General features: G+C 39.6%; 1 protein-coding gene across 1 annotated transcript; it reads right to left on the bottom strand.

The window, feature by feature from the left end:
* Positions 1–11402: 11402 nt before the first annotated feature.
* Positions 11403–15393, bottom strand: Il5 (interleukin 5). The gene is made up of 4 exons (XM_047556567.1): positions 15206–15393; positions 14957–14989; positions 12707–12835; positions 11403–12610 (listed from the first exon to the last, which is right to left on the bottom strand). The coding sequence occupies exons 1-4, from the start codon at positions 15347–15349 to the stop codon at positions 12512–12514; spliced, it is 405 nt and encodes a 134-aa protein (XP_047412523.1). The 5' UTR covers positions 15350–15393; the 3' UTR covers positions 11403–12511.
* Positions 15394–15622: the final 229 nt, after the last annotated feature.

The following is a 15622-nucleotide window of genomic DNA, read 5'->3' as shown; positions in this document are numbered from 1 at the left end:
TGCCAGGCGTGGTGGCACACGACTAATCCCAGTCACTCAGGAGGGTCTCAAGTTTGAGGTCAGCCTGGCCCACTTAGTGGAACCCTGTCTCAAAATTTAAGATAAATAAATACATAAATCTGGGGATGTAGTTCAGTAGTGGAGCATATCTCCAGTACCACCAAAAAGAAAGAAAGAGAGAGAGAGAGAGAGAGAGAGAGAGAGAGAGAGAGAGAGAAAGGAAGGAAGGAAGTGTTGTGCCCAAAGGCTCGAGACCCCGCAAAGACCACCAGAGACCACGATCAATGCAAGCAACAAAGAGTCATATGAGAGAGAGAGAGAGAGAGAGAGAGAGAGAGAGAGAGAGAGAGAGAAAGGAAGGAAGGAAGTGTTGTGCCCAAAGGCTCGAGACCCCGCAAAGACCACCAGAGACCACGATCAATGCAAGCAACAAAGAGTCATTTATTCGCAAGCTCGAGCCTGGTCCTCTGCGTCCTTAACCGGTGACGCTAAGAGAGGCCCCGAGCCCTCGTTAGCAGGGTTTTTGTAATGAAAGGCAAGCAGTTTTACAGTGTTCTTTTAATTGGTTAACATTTGAACAGCTAAACATTAGTCCTCCTCTGGTTGGGTCCTGCCAATCTATTTGATTCTCATTGGGTCCTGCCAGAACTGAACGGTCCTAGTGGAAGAAGGGAGGAGGGAAGGGGTGAACTATGCAGGAGATGAGTCGGGGCTAAGCCCCGCTCCTGTCCTTGACAGATAAGGTCTCCAGGCAACTGCACATTCCTCGGACAAATATCTCTTAACAACCTTGGTAAGCACAGGGGCCCAGCAGTCCTGTTTGTCCTTGAGACAGTTAGCAGCACAGATACCACCCTGCTCTCAACATTCCCCCCTTTCCAAGAACATTTAGAGAGCCAATCTTGGGTCTCTATTGTTTCAATTCTTGCTGCTTAATGGGCTGATATTGGGCCTTTAGCACCATTAGCTGTACTGTATTTATTCTATCTTTAACAAAAGCAATTAACTTATTGATTATACAAGGTCCTATAGTTAAAGCTAGTAACAACAATATTAGGGGTCCCACTATAGCGGACACCAGAGTAGTTAACCAAGGGGAAAAATTGAACCAGGATTCAAACCAGCTCTGACTAGCTTCCCATTCTTTCTTTCTGTTTGTTAGTCCTTCTCTGACTTTTGCCATAGATTCCCTCACTACTCCAGAATGATTAGCATAAAACCAACATTCTTCTCCCAGAGCTGCACATAGACCCCCTTGCTTACAGTCTTTAAAGGCAGGTAAATTTGGTAATCAATGAGCTTGGGAGATCCTTAACATTTTATTCTCCCAGGGGCAGTCTCCAACTTCCAGAAGCAGATGGCATTCATGGCCTTCACTTCCTTAATTTGACCCGATCCCATATTTCTATACTAACTGCCTGTCCCCAATTCTGACTTCATTTACCCTTCTAATACTAGGAACTCCTTCACTGCTGTAGGGAAAATGGGCGATGACCAATCTGGCTTCTTCGAGCTGGAAGTGGGCAGCGTGGGGCAAGCAGTTTGGAGTTCCCTTTTTAGAAATCGGGTCAACTGAGGGGTCCAAGGTAGAAGTTTGGTTGGGGAAGAGCAGGTTGTAAAGGCATCTGGGTTTGGTTGCTTCTATAAGAGAACAACAAAAAGACATGAGTAATGGAATGAGATTGATACAATATAAATGTTGCGGAATCTGGAACATGCCAATGAATATCATAAAGATGACAGAAGTCAATAATTCCTCACCAGGGGGTGGAAGAACTGAGAAGTTGTTCCCATAACAAGGCCTAGCAAAGGTTGGAGGGGACAAGGCCTTTATTCAGGGACTTTAACATTGTCCAGGTTATCAGGAATGTAAACATAATATTTAACTCTTAATGTCATTGAGGTCCCCAGAAAATATAGTTAAGCTACTTAATGTCATCTGATTTTTATACAATATCCCTTTATTGGTATAGCCTGTGTTAAGTAGAGATCTCTGTATTTCTGTTACTTAGGGCTAGATAATCATACTAGCAAACATAGATAAAGCCTACCTGTGACTGTAGGCCTTAAACTGACTAAAATCTTCTGACTCTGGCAGTTTTCCTTGATAGTTATCAGGCACATTTGCCTAAGAATCTTTCTTTTGTAGCTTCCACTCTTAATTTTAGTGGGTTAACACAAGTTTACATCTTAAGTTACTTTTAACTATTATTTCTTTTAATATTTCATTTTAATAAGAATGGCTATATTTTGGTTTTAACTGTTTTGCTGGGTGTCCAAGACCAAGCTGGTCAAATTGACCTGGTTCCTGTCCTGTTAGAGTCAACTGAGTTTCCACAGGGGCCACTCATAGAGAACTTAAGAGCAGCTTCTTAGCTCCATTAGTGCCATTGGTTAGGCAGGGTCTTCTCGATGAGGTGGCTTTCCTTGAAAGCATTAGGGGTGTCTCCCTTTTTCCATGACCCTCCTCTGCAGCAGATGCACTGAGTGATTTTCATCCTCTAGTCTCAACAATCTCCTTGATCAGGAGGTTGTGTGACCCAGAGTTGCAGCACTCCTTAGAGAAGTCCTCTTATTCCCTGGGTTCAGGCTGACTTTGAGGGCAAGATACTGTTTTTTTCTTGGCCTCTGTATTTAATTCCAATTTCTAAGTTTGATCTTAATCATCCAGCAAGCCAGTCTCACCAGTCATAAAGTAAGAGTACTGGGCTTTAACTTTAATGTCCATAACTTTATAGTCATTTACCCTTTTATTAAAGTACTACCACATACTATCTGTTTTGAAGGTGATGGCCTATTATCACAAGTTACCTAGGTTGTATGTTCTGGAAGCAGCTACTTCTGCAAAACAGTAACAGGCAAAAGTTTTACAAAATGAAATTAGCAAGAGTAAAAACATATTTAGCTTGTATAATAGTTATCTTGAATTTTGGCTGAGTTCTACATTATATACCCTGTTTGAGATCACAGTAATCTTTACAACAAACATCAAACTTTTGAGCACAACTTTAAATGAGTTAAAGTCTGGCTTACTTTGGAGTCATTCTAACATGTAGCAGGGTGAGGCAGAGCCTTATCTCAGGTAAGGCAGGGCTCTTCACAAGTCTTAAGTAAAATGTTCTAATCCTAAAGCTAATTTTTGCCCCTTTGGCCATGACCAGCATGACCAAATTTTCAAGTTCAGTGAGGGTCAAAGGAGTATTAGAAAATAAAGGTTTAGAAACACAGATTTTGAAGATTAAGTTGAGATCAGATGGAGCTCTGTTCTCTGATGGAAATGCAGATCTAAAGAGTTATATTAGCAACATTTATACATGTCTTATTATTAGGTTAAAGACTATGTAAGCGTTATTCTTTGTTTTCAGGAGAGTTACAGAGAACAGAACATCTACATAACTTTTTCCCACAACTGCAAAGTGCAATGTTAGGAACTCCATGTAGCTCTCAAAGAAGTCCACTGTCCAAAGTTACTGTAAGGTGGGCAGGAACTAGAGAAGGGAACTGATGAAACACTGGTTATCTAGCAAAACAATTTCTTTCTGCCCAAGAGCTGTGTGCCTGAGATCAATGTAAGAGCTGATAGGACTCCTGTACAGAGCCTCCCCAGGGAGGCTACTGCCACAGCAGTTAGGCATCTTGTGCTCCTACACAGGAACACTCCCAGGCACCAGGGAAGTCAAGGATCCCAATCTCAGTCATTGTTGTCCCATTTTTGCTATTGTGCATTATACTCTTTCTTAAATGTCATTTTAAGAAGTTTTCATATATTGATTTCTGAGTCCATATGAACATTAGTTAACACAGTCTAACATTATATCCAAAACAGGAATCAATCAAAGAAAGGCTGAGAGAGCTTTTAACTTTTCTTTTGTGTAGCAAAATGCTTTCACCTTCTACAATATGAACTTTAAACAAATCAGGCTGTCACTAACTCTTAGATATACATTTACATTTAAATTTTTATCTCAGTAAAATAAGTAACCAATTTTACATATACCTTACTGATAATATGTCCCATAATAGAACATTAAATGATAGAAATAAATCCCCAATAAAATGTACTCTTTAAGTTTAATATTACCAGTACAGACAAGTTTATTCTGGAGAATAGCAGCTTGACAAATTTCCTGCTTTAAAAACTTGTATACCTGGAAAATATGAATACATTTAATATACAAGGAGTGACCATTTCACAATTACCTTGACACTTTAATCTTACTAAATTCAGTTTTTAAAGAAAAATTTAGACTCTGTAACATAGTACAATACTCTTAACAGTTGTTTAACCATAATTGTATAAACCCCAAATTTTAAGACTAATTGTTTTAAAGAATAAAACTTAATAGACACAAAGTTAAGAGTAAATTAGTGTTTCTAAGAAATCCTTGTTATTTTACCATGTTGAGTCTGGTCATGGTGAGTACTGACAGGCAATCAAGGAGTGAGAGGAGGGTGAAATCAGGATATTCATTCCTTCCTCTGCTTTTGGTTGTGCAGGCTGATAATGTCCCTTGACTGAAGGTTTCAGCTCCTGTCAAGTGGCCCTCTGCACACCTCTTGGTGTCTCTGAGTTTCAGTAATTACTCCCTCTCCTGTTACAGCTCCTGTTGTTACTAGCCCCAGATGACTGTTTTCCCTATATCCTGTTTTCACTTTTATAATGGCCCCCTTGTTAAATAAACTCTCTTCAAGTTATACAATATGAGTGAGTCAGCCATTTTCTGTTGGGTATGCCCACCCTATGGTAATATTTTCTCCCTTCTTTCTTTTCCTTTTTCCCCTTACTTCCATCCTTTCTTTTAAAATTTGTTTCTTGTTGGTCTATCTCTCTACCCCTAAGACTTGTCAGCATCAGTCCTATAGACATTTTGGATGGGACAACTCTTTGTTGTAGGGGACTTTCCTGTGCACTGTAGGATGTTTACCAGCGTTCCTGGCCTCTACCTGCTAGATGCCATTAGCATCCACTCTCTTCTGTCCATTTGTGACAACCAAGAATCGCCACTGTCCCCTCGAGGAAGACTTGCCCTCAGTTGAAAACTGTATCCGCTTGTCAATACCACACTGATTCTGTTATTAAAGCTTGATGTTGAACAGGGCAAGTTGTCACGTTTTGATCTTCAAGATTGTATTGGGAGCTGAGGTTGTGGCTCATTGGTATAGCGCTTGCCTCATGTGTGTGAGGCACTGGGTTTGATTCTCAGCACCACGTATAAAGAAATGAATAAAATAAAGGTCCATCAATGACTAAAAAAAAACTTTTAAAAGATTGTATTGACTATTCTTGAACCCTCCTTCTTCCATGTACAAGAATGAATGAACTGTTTTAGAACAAACTCTTCCTTATCCATGGACCTGATAGTTCTCTGCCTTTCTTCCATTGAAGTTTTTAATTATTGTCTGTTTTTGTTAGATTTGTGCCTTGTCTTCTTTAAAATTTTATTTTCTATTTTTGGTGATATGTAATAATGTAATTGACTTTGTATATTGATCCAGCAACTTACTAAACTCTCTTATTCCTTATAATGACTTAACTGGCTCTGTATTCTTTTCTTGCTTTTTAAATTAAGTGACAGGGTCATGCTATGTTGCCAAGGCTGGCCTCTAACTCCTGCCTCAGGTGATCCTCCTGTCTCAGCCTCCTGAGTAGCCAGGACTATAGGCACAAGCCACAATGCTCCACTCTACATTCTTTTGAGTTTTGTTTATGTCATGTTGTATCATCTTCAAACACACACACACACACACACACACACACACACTGAACTTTGTTTCTTCCTTTACAATCCTCATATTTATTAGCTCTATTTATAATCTCATTGCAAAGGCCAGGCCCTTTAGTCACAATTCTTAAGTGAAATGGAGTTAGTGGTATCCAGGGATCATCACTAGCTCATATAAAACCTTCATACAAATCAGAAGAAGCCTCTTCCTAAGACACTGTATTTCCATCTGGTAAGAAATTTTCCTGATGCACTTTCAAATCTACGATGTCAATCATGTGAGTGGTGCTTGCTCTGTTGTGGAGTACTCACATGAATGGTACCAGTGGTGTTCATATATTACTCCTGCTTTTATTTATTTAAAATACTGGTGATTGAACCCAGAGGCACTTTATCACTGAGTTACATCCCCAGTCCTTTTGTTTTTTATTTTTAGACAGTGCTTCCCTAAGTTACTGAGGCTGGTCTTGAACTTACAATCCTCTTGCCTCAACCTCCTGAGTTGCTGGGATGAAAGGTGTTCACCACCACAGTGGGCCATTATTTCTGCTTTTAAAGGGATGCTTTTCACATAACACCATTGTGCACAGTATTTCCTACAAGCTCTTTAGGTTAAAGAAGTTCCCTTCTGTTTCAACTCTGTTAATAGTAGTCATTATAAATAGATATTAAATTTCAGTAATACCTTTTGTGCATCGATGATGAGATTAATATGGTAGATTACATTAAAAGATTTTCTAATGTCAAATCTTAAATTCCTGAAATAGACCCAATTTAGCCATCACATATTATCTTGTTACACCTCTGGATTTGGATTGATAATACTGTTTACAATTTTTACATCCATTTCATGAGTGAGTGAGGGATCCTAATTAATTTTCCTTATGCTGCTTCCTCTTGTGTTTGTATGATGTATGTTAGCTTCAAAAAATGAACTGGGACCGATTCCATTTTGTTTATTTTCTTTGTGCTTATATAGGCGAGGAATTACACATGACTTGACAATTTAGGTGGATTCCCCTGTAAAATTGTGCTATATGTTCTTTGAGAAAGATTTGAAATGATTGATACAGTTTCTTTAGTGGTTATAGAAACATTCAGATTTTCTGTTTTTTCACATCAGTTGTGGAAATTCATCTTTGTGCAGAACACATATTTGTGTGCCTACACAGTCTGCTTTCCCTCTCTCCTTCAGCACCCTACCTTTGCCATGTCACCACTTCACTTTCAAACATAGACAAAATGCCATTCTGTGTAGAACAGGGTCTGACTTCTTATTGGCCGCCAATGACTGGACGGTTTGGAACTGCAGGGAAGTAAGCTCTCATGGATCGAATCATGACCCCTGGGTTATGGGAGAGAAGGACAGCCTGGCATATACATATCCCTCTCCTCTATACTGTTATAGTATGTACGCACTGTTACAAAATCTACTTTATCCCTTCAACACTTATGGAAGAATTCCATGTGCTGAGCAAACACCCGCCAAGAGACTTGCTGTGTCTCATCTCTACTCACTGTGAAGTAGCCAGTGTGATAACATGTCAACCACACTCATTTTTTTTTTTTTTTTTTTTTTTGGTACCTGGGATTGAACCCAGGGTCACCTAATCACTGAGCCACACCCCCAGCCCTTTTTTATGTTTTTTATTTTGAGAACACGGTCTAAGTTGCTTAGGTCCTTGTTAAGTTGCTAAGGTGACTTGAAACTTCGATCCTGAATCACTGGGATTACAATTGTGCACCACCACATCCAGCCAACCACACTCTTTCACATCTTTCCTTATCTCACTTCCTTTTTCCCTCAACCTTAACCAACCTGGGCTTTAACACACCAAAAGTATCAGCACTTCAATCCTTGCCTCAGTATCTGCTTTCCGAGGCAATCAAAATTGGTATCAGCTGTAGTTTTAGACAACCTGTGGAATGGAATTGTGAAGTTGGATTGTTCCTGTCTCTAAAATAATAGGAACAGAGGCTGGGGTTGTGGCTCAGTGGTAGAGGGCTTGCCTGACATGTGTGGGGCACTGGGTTCGATTCTTGGCACCACATTTAAATAAATAAATAAATAAATAAATAAAGTAAAGGCCCAAGACAACTAAAAAAGATATTTTAAAAAATAAATTAATTAAATAAAATAAGATAATAGGGACAAGTCCTGAGGATAAATAGGTTGGCCATACTTCTGGCATAAAATGACTGAGATTTTTAAGCTTTTAACTGTTTTTAATTTGGATGAAGCCCAGGCGGAGAGCAAAGCAACAGAAGATGAAGTGGCTTGGATTATATGGGAATTGTGCTAATTATAGGATTGCTAAGTATAGTGCCTTCTCTGACGGCTCTCTCTCTCTCTTTTTTTTTTTTTTATCAAAAGAGAATGATAGCACAGGACAATCCAATTCCAGCTTAGTATCCTTTGAATTCTCCAAGGTTTCAATGGCAACTTTAAAGGAAAACTATTTCTTGCAGCCACAGGGCAGACTGAGCTGAAAACTAGGCTCAGGGTTTGACGATTTGCAGGTCTTTGTCTTTGAAGAGTCACAGAGGAGGATGGTTGTGTACCTTTGGCACTCTTCTATGTCAAAGTCAGACCCTGATAAGGGAAAGACTGGGACCATGAGACCTTGAATAGGAACATTTGGATGGACAAACCTGAGAGCCTTGAACCCCCAAATTCTCCTGAGCCCTCTTCTACTGTCAGAAGCAGCCCATTCCCCCATGCCAGAGCAGACTTGCTTCCCCTTCCCTGAAACAAGGTGACATGTGCTCTCCTCATGATCCTCCCTCAGCACCCCTCATTCCTCCAGGCCGATAATCAGAGTCAGGTACATAAAGATTCTGTATTAACTAGGGACTGATCAGGAGAGAGAAACTATACCACTTATTTTAATAGAAAGAATCAAATATAAAGAATTGTTGTCAGGCACACATGCACCTGTAATCCTAGTTACTCAGGAGGTGAGCCAGGTGGATTGGAAGTTTGAGGCCTGTCTGGGCACCTTAGTGAACACCTGTCTCAACATAAAAATTGAAAAGCAGTGGGGATGTAGCTCAGTGGTAGAGTGCTTGCCTAGCATGCACGAGGCCCTGGGTGGAACTCCCAGCACTGAAAAAAAAATTATTAACAGGGCAGTGAAAAACTGAACAGATAAAAAGGGACCCACAGGGTACTATGGAGGTGACAACTATAGGAAGAAGCTACCACCCCTTTAGTTGAGAAGCAAAACTAAGAGGTTAGAATTATTAAAAGTTACACATTTGGAGGAGATGTCTGTGGAGGAGAGACTGCCCCATGCTCAGAAAAGAGGTCCTCCCAATATGGGACCCAGGTCTCTGGGGGAGTGCTTATTGTCTGGTGCTAGGTTCTCAGAGGGGGTTGCAATATTTTAAAGTGGAGTCTATGAATGGTAGAAAAACTTCAAAGTGTCACCAACTGTTGCTACTAGAATGAATTACTGCTATCAGGGTTAATGTTAGGATCAGGAATAGAACAAAAAAGAAAAGAACAGGAAAATAAATAGGAAGCAAACAGAAAGAAACAATCCCTTCTTCCTGGAGCTCCCTAGGCTGGCATTCCTTATTGACAGATGTTAACAGGGATTTAACTGGCAAGGAAGATGTTGGTTTGCAGAATCCCAGCTCCAGCAGAGTTTAAAAGGTGGGTTTGAAGTTGAGAGACAATATTTCACAACTGACATACAGTCATGGTGGGGGAGCCGAAGATCTGGAGGAGTTCAGTAATGCGTACTGTCAGAATCCAAGATAGAATGGATCCTGAGGTGGTTCATCCAGAAGAATGTAGAGTTGAATAGAAGTGAATTCATTGGCAGCTACTCACTAGTACTCAGGATTTAATGGTTTTATATGAATACCCAGAGCTAGTCCTAATAGTTTACTGCATTGGGCCCTTGAAGCCTGACCCTGATGATGTTGTGCAGCATATAAAGTAAAGACGCCAGAACTTCCTTCCATGGTGTTGAAGAAGATAGCTTAGGGAAGTAGGAATACTAAAATGGATTTATTGCATCTTATCTAAGAACCCACTAAGTGACTTGTTCCTGAATGGCAACAGAGCATGGTCCTTTTACTAATGCAGCAAGGGAGGCCCTGGTAAGAGAAACAGGCATCATTATGAAGTATGCCAGCAGATAATCTCTGCAAACTGGGTTAAAAGTAAGGGTTACTGCCTCTGCCATGGATTCTCCAGTATCAGTGGGCAAGATGGAATCCTTGAATGGCAGAGGTGAGGCTGCGAACACTTCCTGTCAGAGGCAAGATGGACAAAATTACTACAATGAACCACAAGGCCATAATAGCAATCAGGGTATCTTGACCTTTTACCTTCAGGGATCTATGATGGTGACTTGTAGATTAAAGGATTTTCCTAGAGAATGTTAGAATACCAAGATAGGGAATTTAATCTGTTTTACTCACTGATGGATCCTAGTCCTAGAATGTATTGGAGTTTAGTAAATATTTGACAAACAGACTTAAGTTGAGATTCATTCCTTTTGCAAGTTGAGTCTCCTGTTTCCTGTCAGTTTCTAGAGCAGTCAACATGGTGCTCTGCTCATCCATCTTCCTGCTCTTTAGCTCAGCTCATGACTCTTAGTGTGTGCACAAGTTGGGAGCCTGAGCTGGGTGGGGGGCAATATTCTGACCCCTATGCCTGGTCTTGGGCTGGAAGGCAAACATGTCTTCTTTCTCAGAGGAACTTGCTTCTCTCACTTGGAATCTGCACCTGGCTGCTCTGGCCCCTCTCCTCTGCCCAGCAATAGTAGGAGCAATTGCTTCACATGCACGCCAGAGCCCAACACTGTTGCCATGCATGCAGATAATGCCCAGGATGATGGCACTGATCTTTAAGGACCAGTGTTACAGTCCCACATCTGTATCCCATCCCCAGTGTAGGACTGCAATAAATATTTGTTGGATAAAGGAATGAAGGAATCAGTGGCATAAACAGATGTTGTTACTGGGCCTATTTCAATTTTAAAATATATTTCAAAGAATACATTTTCTGGATCCTTGATAGATTTTCTCAAGCAGAGAAATCTCTATTTATGCTACTAATAGTCATCAGCAGGCAGATGGAAGTGTTTTTCTGCCTGGTGCTATTCTGCTCCTGGGAACATAAGGTGGTGGGCCCTATGGGATCCAGTTTTCAGGGTGAGACTTCCCTACCAGCACTTCTCTGCTCCTTTTGCAGTGCTGTTTTGTCAGGTGTTGTGAGGAGGAACTCTAGACCCAATGCTCTGGGACACCAGAAAGCATTTCAAGCTTCTCTTCTGAGCTGGGAGTGTGCTTGGTCTGGTAAATTCTTCTCATAGGCTGGGGAGAAACCTAGTTACAGGTTCCTGCACTGCCCTCCTACTCCCAGGGGAAATCTTAAAATCCATTCACTCATTCATCCCCTGCTTTTTACTCTGCACCATACTAGGTTTTGGGGATACTACTGTAGGAAAGAAACTAAGGACACTTCCTGCTCATGCCCCGGCTTTCTACATCCCCACCAAGTGCTGCTGGATCACTTATACTTGGTATACTCAGTGACCCTGAGACTCATGCCACCAGAAAGATGGGAATGCTCAGCCAGTGTGCACTGAGAAATTTCGTCCAAATTCTTCACATCCTCACATGAACTTGAAGCATTAAGACAGAGGCCAGCAGCCAACAGAATCAGAGTTGTCCATTTTTATTTTATTGGAATATCACAGAGCATGAAATAAATATTAATTTACCAAATTCTTAATCATTTCATAAATAATATTAAGTTAATTGACATCTTACAGAATGTTAAATATAAGTATTTATGTATTTGGCAAACTGAATGAGAACACTTCAGTGATTTTGATGTCTGAAACATCTCAAATATTTTATGCTTTCTGCTTGTGTGAGATGGTAAAGTAGCAGTACTCCTGAAAATATTTACTTCATCTCTGAAGTTTCTTTTATTTTACTTTACATATAATTTTGGTACTGGGAATTGAACTCAGGGGTGCTTTACCACTGAGCCACAACCCCACCCCTTTTTAAAATTTTGAGGCAGAATCTTCCTAAGTTGCTTGGGGCCTCGCTAAGTTGCTGACTGGCCTTGAACTTGCCATCCTCCCAAGTCACTGGGATTACTGGCATGCACCACCATGACCGGCTTGCTTCTGAAGTTTAATGCCATTGAAAACTAAGAGCCAATCTTGGTTGGTTCTCATTCTCTCTTTTTTTTTTTTTTTTTTGGGTGCTGGGGATCGAACCCAGGGCCTTGTGCTTACAAGGCAAGCACTCTACCAACTGAGCTATCTCCCCAGCCCCAGGTTCTCATTCTTTTTGCAATAAAATGTCCTTTCCCTCCTTCAGATTCTGGTTACTCTAGGCACAGAAAGGTAAGTACCACATGACCTCACTCATGGGTGGAATGTAAAAATAAATGCAAAGTAGAACCATGGCCAGAGGCTGGGGAAAGTAGTGGGGAGGAGGGAGGAGGAAATGTTGATCAACAGGTACTAAATTACAGTTAGATTATAAGAAGATCTGATGTGCTGTTACACAGAAGGGTGACTATAGATAGTGATTGTGTCTTGTATATCCTTAGAAGAAAGGATTTTAAATGTTTTGATATAAAGAGGGATAAATGTTTGAGGACATAGCTATGTTTAACCTACCAATGTGTACATGTGTCAAACATCACATGGTACCCATTAATATATACAGTTTTTGTGTTTTTATGTATCAGTTAAAAATATGTCTAATAAAAAAAATAAAAGCTTTGATTACAATCAGCCAGTTTAGCCTCAGCGTTCCATCATCCACTCAGTATTTATCACACCAAGAAACTCTTGCAGGTACTCTAAGAATTGCTTGACTCTCCGTCTTTCCTGGCCACACTTTTTCTATGAAAAGAATGGGTATTGAAGAAAACTGTCAATTTCTGTAGAAACAGGCAGAGTCAGAAAAGTACAACTCCCAAGGAAATGTTCATAACTTACTTTTTGGAGGTCAATGTATTTTTTCATTAAAGACAAGTTTTGGAATAGTCTTTCCACAGCATCCTCTTGTGCAGTTTGATTCTTCAGTGTATCTATTCCCTGAAAGATTTCTTCAATGCATAGTTGGTGCTAAATGAGGAAGATTTAAAAGATGCAAATTATTAAAACATGATATAAAAGTCGGATCCATTGCATAACATTCCTATGTTCACATATGAATACATGACCAGTGTAACTCCACATCATGTACAACCACAAAAATGGGAAGCTATACTCCATGTATGTATGATACATCAAAGTACATTCTACTGTCATGTATAATTGAAAAGAACAAATAAAAAATTTAAAAAAAATTTGTCCATTGATCATCCCACGATGTATACACATTTCATCATATTGTAAACAATAAATAAATAAGTACAATTTTAATTTGTCAACTTTAAAAATTTAGAAAAAAATCTGGTCACAAAAGTTAGGCTTTCTTTGTGGCATTGTTTTTCTCCAAAGAGTTTTTTGCTCGTTCCTTTTCCAAGTGGTGAACCACCTCACACTGGAAAAATGTTCAACAGGTAAATGAAGCCTTGTAATTACTGAAGAGCATTCAAAAAGTTATTAAGAAATTATACAATACTGGGTGCAGTGGTGCATGCCTGTAATCCCAGTGACTTGAGTTAAGGCAGGAGGCTCCAGGGCAGCCTGGGCAACTTAGTGAGACCCTGTCTAAAAAGACAAAAATAAAAAGGGCTGGGGAGGTAGTTCACTGATAGAGAACCCTGAGTTCAATCCCTAGTTCTACCAAAAGAACAAAGAAAAGAAACGACATAACCAGAAATAAAATGTTCAGGAAATGTAATGCAATTATGTTACTAATTGAACTCACATCAGTGTTTTCTTTTATGGTTTAGACTGGTAATTTTATTTTATTTAGTCTAATGAAATAATATATTTTACCTTTGAGTATGACCATGATGTATTTCAAATGTATATAATAACATTATATAGTCATAATCATTGAACTAAGTGAAAATTATTAAGAAAGGGCATTTGTTGCATATTTTAATGTCTACTGATCATGAATATAAAAATATAACCCAAGTTACTAAAGGTACAACAGTGAATTAGAAGCTGCTTTTGCTAAAAGCACTGACTCTTCCTGGGGCCTGCAGATGCCCAATGGGTAACTAAAAACAGGTAAGTCTTGGCATCTCTGCTTTCATTTGTATCTGTTGTCATTAGTACCTTAGACTTAGAGTCACACAGCTCTGTGGGCAGGCATAATAAATACCCCTAAATTTACCTAACCTATCTTGTTCCCCTTCAAGACTCAGGACTATAATGTTTTCAAGATTTGCAGGGACTTTCAACTGCCAGCTTTTACAACCTCCCGCTCCAGAGGCAAAGAGCAGCACCTAGAAGTCTCCAGTTATTGCTCTACCCCTTCCAGAAACAGTAGAGACTTGCAGGCAGATCACCCCAAGGTGGAACTGTTCCCCTAAACAGAAGCAATCATCTCAGGGGAACCAAACTGGCCCTTTCAGTATCACAGATCTGATAGATAAACACCCCAGCAGCAAATAGAGATTGCTTCCTCAAGTACTAAGGTCTTCCTGGAGACATCTTGCAGGACCAGAATTGAGATTATAATGATCACCTCAACCAAGACTTTTTAATTTTGCATATCTTTCACGCCCTGCCTGAATTCTTCCTCCATTTAAACCTAAAGTTCTTATCAGTGTCCCCAAGACAGGTTGAGACACTTGATCTAACTTTGTCTTCCCCATGTGGCTATATTGATTAAAATTTCTTGCCTGCTCTTCATCATTACTTTTTCTGTTTGATTTTTGGAGTGGGTGACCAGACCTGATTTGACAGTTAAACCTCTGTCTTAGGTCTCCAGTACAATACTTTCAGAATGACATTAGATTGAGAATGGTCATAGACAGTCAGAACTGAACAAAGACTAGCAGGCAGCTCTTACCTCTTGTGGGATTCTTATGGGGAAAAAAATCTCTAATATGAGGCTCCTTCGGGTGGAGAACTAAAAACATCACCAAAGGGCCTGATCCACTTGCTTAATGGAGTCTAATTTTAAAAGTCATTCCTAATATTTCTAAGTATATACATTCAAATCTACCCATGTGAAAACAAAAAGAAAGTTAAGTAGTTCCAAAGAAAACTAATGATTTACAGCTTGAAATACGAAGTTTACTTTTTTATGGGATCATTCTGTCGAATCATATTTTAACTTACATTTTTATGTGCAGGAACAAGAATCCTCAGGGTCTGAAAAGGAAAGGTCATATAATCAATCATTTTTTAAAACCCTCTATCATTTATCATTTATAACTTTCATTATGCTTGCTAGTGGTGTGGTTATCACCTTTGCAATAACATGCTTATAATTTTATTATTTATAACAGATCTTTATACACAGTGAATGAACTACCACATACAATTATTTATGCATTTTAAAGAACTAGAGGAATGAAAAAAACTTACCTCGTTACCTATCAGTAGAGTTTGATGAGTGGAAAGCAGTGTCAAAGTTTCTTTTACCAATGTACTCATGGGAATTTCCAAGGCCCGTGCACAAACATGGGCAGCTCCAAGAACTACCAAACTCAAGTGCAGCAGCATCCCCATGGCTTTGAAGTGTTCACTGTTTGTCTTTGGCAGTGAAAGAGCTTAGCACGAGATTGCATCCTCAACCAATTTATTCTCTCTCTTTGAGGAAATGAATAATTTCTAACAATCAGATAGAGAATACCTAATGATGGCAAACAGTGAAACTAAATGTTTCCAATGTCCTGTATCTTAAATAAATTTATTTTTTATCTATTTTTTTTCCAGTTTTAAGGATGGAACCTAGGGGCTTCTGTATGCTAGGGAAGGTGCTCTACCACTGAAGTACTTGCC

Source organism: Sciurus carolinensis, chromosome 6 (assembly GCF_902686445.1).
Source record: "Sciurus carolinensis chromosome 6, mSciCar1.2, whole genome shotgun sequence".
NCBI classification, from domain to species: Eukaryota; Metazoa; Chordata; class Mammalia; order Rodentia; family Sciuridae; genus Sciurus; species Sciurus carolinensis.
This window is presented reverse-complemented; position numbering and strand designations above follow the sequence as displayed.